The sequence below is a fragment of the Mesoplodon bidens genome (assembly GCF_964165515.1).
Source record: "Mesoplodon bidens genome assembly, contig: HAP1_SCAFFOLD_329, whole genome shotgun sequence".
Taxonomy (NCBI): domain Eukaryota; kingdom Metazoa; phylum Chordata; class Mammalia; order Artiodactyla; family Ziphiidae; genus Mesoplodon; species Mesoplodon bidens.
Window position 1 is genome coordinate 125,803 of NW_027671589.1, and position 10,119 is coordinate 135,921.

Below are 10,119 nucleotides of genomic sequence, written 5' to 3' on the forward strand. Positions count from 1 at the left end.
TTAAACTGAATCAATCACTCTCAAGAACACTAACGATTGTTAGGGTTTCCTGCATCAAGAGTACAAATCACGCTGAATTTTCATAATACTGCTAGTTTTGATTGAGGCACAGCAAACAAGTTTACAACGGATTTCCCCTGTGAAAAGAATAACTTCAGTAAAAGATAACAAATACACTCAGAAGTCCATAAAGGAGGCAGGGTGGTCTAGGGGATTCTGTTCTCATCCAAAGACTTGCTGAGATTTGATTCAGAGGGGAAAGATTGATTTTTCTAGCTTAAGTTAAACGAGGCATCGAACAAATGTCAAAAGCAGGACATAGACTTAGATTCTTCACTGTCACACCAGTAAAGTTACCATCCTTCCATCTCCTTGAGAACAAACAAGAAAGCCTGCTGTGGACCGTGAACAAAACAACAACTGTGAATTTACACAGCTCCTTAAACTTCTAAGCTGTGTACTGAGAGTGAATTAGAGGTCTCCTCCAGATAGCATTGCAAATGAGCGTTATTTTATTTTCACCAAGCCTTTCAGGTGATACATGCGACAAAATCAGCAGGGTCAGTACTCACTGTGGCAGACAAAGTAACTATTATGTATCTGTCCTAAAAGTTCCTGTGATGTTCTGGCTAGTTTTGCTTAAGGACTATTTATAATATTTATGAGAAAGGAGGACAAAAATGAACGTGATGCTTTTGTGGAGAAGGAATTCCCTGGCTGAGCAGAAAAGCCTGCCAAAGTTTTGGTGTTTCTTGTTTGTTTGAAACAAGACTGAAGGACCATATAATGCAAGATGAGGCCATTAACAGTTAAAAGGGAGAGGACACACTAAAGAGACTCAGCCAGGGCCCTGGTAAATTATCCAAAATTGTGGGCTTTCTTAGTGAGAGTCTAGGATTTGAGAAATTCATGAGGAGAAAAGGCGGAGGTCCCTGGGCACCTGAAAATGAGAATTGCTGCATTGAACTAGGCTGACTTTGGCATGGCATTTTGAAGAAGGCAGTCCTATGGAATGTAACGAATAAATAGAGCATATCAGAGCCTGAAAACCTGAGAATAGGCTCATGTGGGTGAAACGAGGTGAAGCACGGTGCTTGGTACACTATAAAGCCTCAGTAACATTGGCTGGTTTTGAATGAAATGAAACCTAACCTGAATCCAGTCCCTACTCGGTAACAGCGGGGAAGATAATGGGTGCCTAGGCAACGTCTAGCAAGTTCTGGGCTCGAGGCGGCTCCCAACTGTTGCGTCACCAGGGGCCACAGAACTGAGTCGGGAAGGGAGAAGGGAGGAATCTGTGCGGAGGGTCATCCGACTGAGTCGGAACCGGACACTCTGGCAGGAAGTAGAAAGCGAAGAAAACGAAACGACCATTGGTGAATTTCAACAGCACGTCGTGAATTTCAGATAATTTTCCACTTGTTTATTAAGATGGAAAACTCGGATTCCAACGATGAAGGAGATGGAGTTTCGGCCCAACACATAAGTCAAACGGACCGATTGGTTCGGGAAGAAGATTTCTCCAGGTTCGTAAATAATCTGAGTGAAGAAGATTACGAACTTATGAGAGACAACAATCTTCTAGGCATTCCAGGTGAAAGTACGGAAGAAGAGTTGCTGAGAAGACTTCAGCTAATTAAAGAAAACGCACCACAAGACTCAGATGAAAATACAGGTATATTCTGCTTTTGGAGGGAATAGGATGGGATGAATAAGGAACTTCATAATAGGAAATAGTAACTTCATAATAGGAAATAGTAAATTATACAGAAGTGACTTACATTCATTTGGTAAGTAACTTCTCATAAAAAGAACTGGCATTTACTTGATTTTGGGTGAGCATGTCAAGGTCTGTTTGTTTGTTTTCCTGATTCACATTTGGGTTGTTTTAATTGGGAAACAGTGCAAAGTAGCCTATTTGTATTTTTCTTGGTTTTCTACCTCAACTGAAAGTCCCTCCTACTTCCTGAATTATTTTTTCTACATAGACATGTAAAAAAAGCAAACAGAAATAGTCTCCACTGGGGACAATTGTGCTCTCTTCAACACCTGGGGACATTTGACAATGGCTAGAGATATTTTTGGTTGTCACAGGGGAGGCATGGGTGTTACTAGCATCTAGTGGGCAGAGGCCAGGGATGCTGCCAAATATCCCACAATGCACAGGATAGCTCCCCAAAACAAAGAATTGTCCAGCACCAAAATGTCAATAGTGCTAAGGCTGAGAAACCCTGCTCGGACCTCAGGTCTGGTGCCTTCCCTTCCAGTGTGAAGCAGAGGATTTTGCTGTCTAATGAAGAGGATACTATAATACTTTGGCTCTTGAACATGGTCTTATAGGTACCATGCTAGGTTCAGTCTATTCATTTGATCTGACCTTCAATTTAATGTCAATTAAAAATCTTGGTAACTTTAAGAAGTATTCAAAATGCAAACACTTTTAAACCTATAAAACTTGTTTATGTTTGGGCAATAACCTTATATTTTAAAACAGCTTATCTATTATCAAAAGCACATAAGTGAAAAGCCTAGAAGTAGTCATGTTGGAGACTAATGAAAATTAGACAATAATGTAAATTGAACTAAACTACTAGCATTGTACCTTAACTGGTGTTTACCTTGTTTAATTGCATTAGTGTTTTGACAGTGGACTGAAAAAAAAGTCTCTTGACATTCCTCTGACAGTGGTACACAGGGCTGTGTATATGATGAAATACTGAAACATAGACTTCCTCTGGATTCCCTTTTTAAAAAATTCTCTAAGTTTATCTAGGATTAGCTCACTCTTTTTGGATGGAATCGAAACTTTTCTACCTTTACTTATAAATCTACACAGTGCAGTTTATAAAATATTAACTCTATAAATGTGAAATCAGTTGAAAACACCTGAGTATTTAAGTTCTCATTTTTTGTTTGTTTTTGAAACAAAGTTTCAGAGTGCTATTTTATGATGGTTCTAATTTTGGTAGTTCTTTTATGCACCCTCCCCATTTTTTTTTGTTAACAGACAGAGGAGACTCTTCAGATGACGTGTCTAGTGGTGACTCTCTAATAGACTGGCTTAACTGTTCTGGACAAACTGAAAATATGACAAGTGGACAAAGAGAAAACCAATCTTGGAGAGAAGAGAGCCAAATTAATCCTAAAAGTGATCAGTTCATATTCAGTTTAGAAATAAATGCTAACCTTGATCATGGGAGTCCAAATCCAGAGAATGAATATGTAGCGTCTGCAAGACTTCCCAGAAGAGAAAATATGGAAGACAGCCAAAGGCAAGTGGAAAGTCCACAATCTGAATCAATATTTACAAGACCATCTATGTCTGAACAAGATACAACTGAAACATTAATGAAATTCCCACCTACCACAAGTCAGAGACGAGCAAGAAGTAGGAGCCCAGAGTATCGGAGAACCAGAGCAAGAATTGAAAGTTGGTCGCCTCCACGTTCACTTAGGGAAATTGTACAAAGACTTAATCATAGTATACCCTCTCAGAATTTTGAGCAGCCTCTGCTAAGTGAGAATGCGAGATTTTCTAGAACTGAGCACCGAGAAATATTGACACAGCAAATGACTGGATTTGAGTTGCAAAATAGCGGTCTTATTGAAACTTCTAGAACAAGGAATGCCGTTCATGGAGAAAATTCTCCAGATACAACCAACAGTGGTGAATCTTGGGGAATGAGGGAAATATATCCAACCATACCCTTCAATCTTGAAGTAGGACAAGTTCATTCTGGAGCATATTCTCAGAGAGACAGCAGAGCTAGTAGAACTCAGTTAACATCTGAGACACCAAACAACACTGTCACTTCTGAAAGTGAACGAGGACTGAGGCATATGTATTCACATTCTGAGCGGGCAGGTGTGAGAGCTTATGTCAATACCATTAGAAATCCCGTTTGCAGAATGTTCAATACTAGCTTAAATGATACAACATCTGTTCCAATTCAGAGCACGTTAAGGCAGACAATGACAGAATTTAGTAACTCAAATAACCTTATGGACAGTGACAGTAATTTAGAGCATAGTGTCTCACCTCCAAGTCCAAACATGGAATGGCTAGAGTCACCTAATGGTAGTAGTAGTGGTACATTTGGTTCTGATTCAAATGCTAGCTATGATACCCATTCAAGTTCCACACTGAGTTGTCATTCAAGCCCCAGTTGTACGTCTAGTTCCATTTCTAGTCCTATTTCTGGTTCCAGCTCAAGTGATGAAAATTCAGGAATTAGATCACTGATGTTTGAAGGCAGTGAAGAAACAAACTTAGCAGCAGACTTATCATCAGAGACCAGGCAAGTGGGTAGACAAATTAGCCTAATAATATATGATGAAAGTGACTCTGGGTCCTCCCATGATCTGCAAACTACAGGACTCACCAAAGCACAGATTGACAGCTTGGCTGTAAGATCTTTTGGTGAAAATGATGCACTAAAAGCCTGCAGCATTTGCCTTACAGAGTACACAGAAAACAGCAAGCTTCGCATTCTACCTTGCTCCCATGAATATCACATTCACTGCATTGATCGCTGGCTGTCTGAGAACTCTACGTGTCCGATTTGTCGTAGGCAAGTAGTGGATTCCAATGAGAGTGAAAATCCTGATCGATGAATTCTCAGCTATATAAAGTGTTATAGGGCTTCCCTGGTGGCGCAGGGCTTGAGAGTCGGGCTGCCGACGCAGGGGACTGACAATAAAAATTAATTTCACACCATAGCAGTTCACTGAATTTCAATAAAAACTTAGCATGTGCACTGGGTTGGGATGTTCCTGATTCCATGGGAGAAATGTCTTAATATGATATAATGAATCTAGATAGATCCTAGTAGTATTATCTCGTCATGTAAATCCCAGACATCTCTTAGCCCTGTTCAATCCTGGTTGTGCATGCAGAGAAACAGAAACCCAACCAAAGATCAATAATTAAGAAGCCATTTAAGACTACATTAGAGTCATTCACATAAAGAAGTCATGTTACATTCCTAGAATGCCATAAAAAGCTTTGAAACCCTTCTCTTCCTATCTCTCTCCACAGCAGTTTATCCCACCTCCCTAACACTACCTTAACGTTTCGCCTATTCCCCACTACCAATGTATCAGTCAGTTCTAGCTAAAAACTGATGGCACACTTTAAAAGAGTGATGGGATAGCATTTAATGAAGAGACTAAAGTGTGTAAGGAATGAAGGGAAACCAAGAGATGATGAAGTGCCCTGAGGCTAGCAGCTGTGAGAAACCAGTATTATAACCACGAGGTTTGAAGGGGCATAGAGAGATAGCAGTTCCTGCAACCCAGAATGTCTTCGAGTTATAGGAGAAGCCCACCCAACAAGAGATGTAACCTTAGAAAATGGCATCCACTGCCAACCTAAAGTTTGGAAGGGGGCAGATCATGGAAATAAATACCCTTGCCTTCTTTCCTCCTGACTTCTAATCACTTATCAGTAGGTCATATTAACCCAACCCAACCTGAAGACACAGAGAGACTGGTCCATGAAGCTGATAAAGATCAGCCTCCTGGAATCACGAAGCAGGGTTAAGAAGGATGGCGAGTAGATCCGGTAAGCAAATCAGAGACCATCTACCACAACCAGCATTCCCAACTCTCTTCAAACCCAGCCTGTGTACGCTTTCTTGCCTCTTCCGCTTCCGCTTGTTCTCTATTCCACTCTATGACTCAGCTCTTTAACAACCCTCTCTATTTTCCTTTCATTTACTCAGATCTTGTATTTTTAAAAGTGATAAGATGACAAAGCCTTAGAACTTAATTACCTTTCTCTTAAACATGTCACACTTTGATTTGCTGTGATTGTAAACAACTAAGGATAAAGGGCAGTTATAGGTATGTCTTTAATTTTTGCTGCTTCAATATATTCAAGCTTCAATTTCTTTCTATATATGTTTAGTTCATATAATTAGTTTTTAAAACAGATTCTGATTTCTTATAAAGGGTTTTATGGTTTATATATGACTCTGAATCCTTGTGTGAATGACCCAAAGTAGCCAATTGCTGCTTGGAGCCTCACAAGCTGCAATATGAAAGCCTTAAAGGTAAAACTTGGCTTCAAGAAACATGTCTACATAGTTCAATTCTAATTGTCCCCAGTAAAACCCATCACCCAAAACCCCGAGTATTTGAAATCAAAATTTAGGTCATGCTTCCTTCCAACCTAAACATAGTGAAGGATTTTTCTCCTAATTCAGCCTGAAGGCTGTTTTTGGGGGGTTGTATTGGCCAGTCCAGAAAATTTTGCTTAAATTTTTCAATCCTGGTATAGGTGAGAGTACATTGTATTATAACCTAAAGCAGTAATCAGAAATTTTGTGCAATGTGCAACCTATACAAATGTAGGCAGTGTTAAGTATACACCTTCTCTAAAAAGTTAAAGTCAGCAACATCACTGACCTTTCTTTTCTCTGTGAATTGCTGGCAGCCACAGTATTTGCACATAACTACAACGTAAAAATGGGGAGTGGTGGTGAAGTTTTTGAAAACATCTTTGAGGTAGCATATTTTTCACACAGAAGATATCTGCATGGCCAGAAATGAAGGCTTGGCTCAAACCTCTGAAATTTACATTAACTTCTGAAAGTTGTTTGAATAGTCTGATTTTTAGGAAGTATTTTTGATATCAGATATACTTCACTTAAAGTGAGTAGAATAATTATAACAGTACTTGGCTTTCATACTATCCTAACAGATTAAAACCTTCCAAAGGATGATAATTGCTTAATTAATGCTTCAGTACATTCACATGCACCTTCTGTGGTCGACAGAATTCTAAGATGATGCCCAATGATCTTTGTAGGAGCCCCTCCCCTTGAGTATGAGACCTGTGAATGTGATGGAATATCATTCCCATTATTAGATTATGATATATAGCACAGTTGATTGGGAGATTATCCAGAGTGAGCCTGACCTAATCAGGGGAGCACTTAAAAGGCACAGAGAGGACTTCTAATCCAGATAAGATGGTTTATACTCCCCTCTCCCTACTCCCCCTTTATACGCACAACTATATATCCTAGAAATAATATGAGACAACCAAAGGAGATCTCTGAAAGGTCTAGAGAAGGTGAATTGCCTAGGGACCCTCAGAATGGATGAACAGCCTCATGGCAGGGCACCTTATGACCCTCTACCAACAAAAAAATGTGATCCAGACCCAGCATTTCCTAACTCCCAACTTAGTAACAGGAAGTGGCTCAAAGAGGCTCTTCCTCCATCACATCAAATGGAAATCCCCCAAACACCAGGCGAGCCTTGCAGAACCTGCAACGACGAACAATTGGAAGCCCTGATGACACTAAGTGACCAGGGAAAGTGCTTTCCTTCCCCACTGGGCCTGAGATCCCCCTTCACCACCCAGACACGTCAGTGGCTAAGGGTCCCAGCAAAAGTGCTCCTACCACAAAAAGCTCCCGCCTGGACAATGCTCTCCTCAGATGGGCCTGAGACTCCTCTCCCCTCCCCAGAAACATCAGGCAACTTGCTGGTACCGGCAACGGACATCCCTCCACAGAAAGCTCTCAACCTGGTAAGCACCCTCCACTCCTTACAGTCCAGGGAGACTCTGTCACAAGTGCCTGGCCCAGGAAGGACTCTTCATCACGTGTTCCAGAGATGCCCTTCCCTCACCAGAAGCACCAAGTGCCGTATCCTGGGGAAGCTACTTCAGACCCCATAAGCAGCATGAGAAGGGACCAGAGGTAACCCCACCTGCACAAGAGAAACAGACCAAAAGAGTACCACAAAGGGTCAGAAAATTAGGTTATCATGGAACCACCGTCCATAAAAGTACAGGAAATGTGTGCCAAACCTATAAAGAGTGAATGCCTGCTAAAAATTAAAAAAAACAAAACACTTTAAATAGGGACCAAAGTATCCTAACATAATAGCCAAAATGTCCAAAAGACAATAAAATATCACAACTTATACCAAGAACCAGATACATGACAGCTTGAATAAGATGGGACAGATGATGCCAACAGAGATGAATTAGATGTTAGAATTATCTGACAAGGGTTTAAAAATGCTGATTTCAGACCTTTAAGACCTCGAACACAGAACCTAGTCACTCCATGCCAGTATCCCCACCTATAGGACTGTGAGCTAATAAAGGGATGCTGTTTTAAGCCATTACATCTGTACTAATTTCTTATGCAGCAACAGACAACTAATACAACTTCTCAGCTAGGATCCATCCTGTACCTAGAAAATGATTAGAATGAGTCCTAGACAAGTAAATGGCTTAATGTCTTGGTTCTAGGCCCACTATAACATTATATTCTACCATTTTTCCCAAAAATGGAATCCCTAATTCCTGCTACTGAAGCTGCTAGAAGACAGTATCCTTCCTGTTTGAACAACCACCAATATCGTATCGCTCTAACTTTACTTCACATCATCCTATCTCATTCTACCAGTGTATGCTGCTTATATCATAAACCCAATTTAACACTCTGACTTTGAAACTATAGAGCCACTTATTTTTCTCTCAAAGCGATTGCTGAGTATTATATTGCTCTTCCAAATCATATTCCTCTCTGTCTGCCCTGACAAATCAGAAATGGAGAAGATTTGTACCTGAATCTTCTGAGCTCAACCTGATACGTTTTTTACATTACAGTATATCAGTTTAAATACACAGCATCACTGTGGTTGTGAGCATAAATATTTCCATCTTAAGAATTTTCTCTGTATTTTCTTGGTAGTTTTTAAAACATTTGTTTATTTTGGCCTAATTCCAAAAAAAAAAAACCCTTATCTGAATAACAAATTCTTTTTGAAAGTAGTTATAGCCTGTGGATAAGTTTTTGATAGCAATATAAAGTCTATCTTTTTTGGCTAACCCTGAAAATAAGTTGTGCTCTCAATATTCCATGAAGAATTAAGTATAAAGATTCTGTTGTAAATGCAAACAAGCCTGAGCATCGAACAACATGAACATCAAAACACTGCATGTACTGGAAAGTTCACAAAGAAATGTGACGTTTCTGTTAAGTAATATTACTTGTTATCCATATGCAATACTTTGAGATCTTCAGTATCTTCTTTACTACAATTAACCAAACATTTCATGTCTTTTCATTATTTGAGAGGTGAATGTATACTCCCTTCAATGAGAAGTTCCTGGTATGAGAATTTCGAATGGAAACTGAACTGCATTTCTTTTCTGTGACTTCATTTAAGATTTGAAAATTCTTTACCATCCTAACTCAGGCTTTCTCCCTATGAAATAAGAGGCTCTCCTTTGTGTGATATTCAAAATTCTCCATTTTTAAGCATCAAGCCAGCATCTTTAACATCACTGCAAAAATGTGGAGATTTGGAAAAGCATGTTGGGGAAAATCCTTTTTCTCTCATCCACCATTCGTAGAGGACAGACACTAATTATAAGCCAACTCTGGGCTCTGGGTTCTCCATTCTCACATCACTAGTCACAACACAGTTATCTACCACCCCTGGCCTTGTCATCTTCTATTCTGGAAGTCTATTTTTTTTTTCTTTAGTATGACTTGTGACTATCTAAAACATTTTTTATTTATCTTGTGCTTGTTTTCTTCCCCATTCCTATCCCAAAATAGAAGCTCCAAAAGATCTTTCTTTTTTTTTAAATTACTACTACATTTCTAAAAACTAGAACAGTTACTGGCATATACACACACACACACTCACACACACACACACACACACACACACTGCTTCAGAATTTTTGGCCACTGTGAGCATCCCAGACTTATTTTTCACCCTTTATTCTCCAAAGAAAACCTATTTTAATACTGTTACCTACCATCCTGGATTTGATGTATTTCAACCTAGATCTCTCTCACTTACTTAACATATTTGTATAGGGTTTCTTGCCTATTAAGTTATAATATCTGCCAACCCTTTTCTAAATCACTATTCCAGGCATTCAATGCTGACCAAGAATGTGCCATGCCCAATGCTGGGTGCTAGGGTTATAGTTACAAAGTACAGCACTTATCATGAAGAAATGTATTACATTTTAAAGAAGGCAGCTGAATAAACATACAGGAACACTCTATGTCAGGGATGCCCTGACACAGATTCAGATACAGGATAAAATGGAATGATCTAGGAGGAGAAATCTAC

The 10,119-nt window shown here is 39.6% G+C and overlaps 1 protein-coding gene across 1 annotated transcript; it reads left to right on the forward strand.

Annotated features, from left to right (window-relative positions):
* Positions 1-1,431: 1,431 nt before the first annotated feature.
* LOC308611233 (E3 ubiquitin-protein ligase RLIM-like) lies at positions 1,432-4,614 on the forward strand (the record flags this gene model as incomplete). Its single annotated transcript, XM_081260099.1, has 2 exons — positions 1,432-1,675; positions 3,008-4,614. The coding sequence occupies 2 exons, from the start codon at positions 1,432-1,434 to the stop codon at positions 4,612-4,614; spliced, it is 1,851 nt and encodes a 616-aa protein (XP_081116225.1).
* Between the last annotated feature and the right edge of the window lie 5,505 nt (positions 4,615-10,119).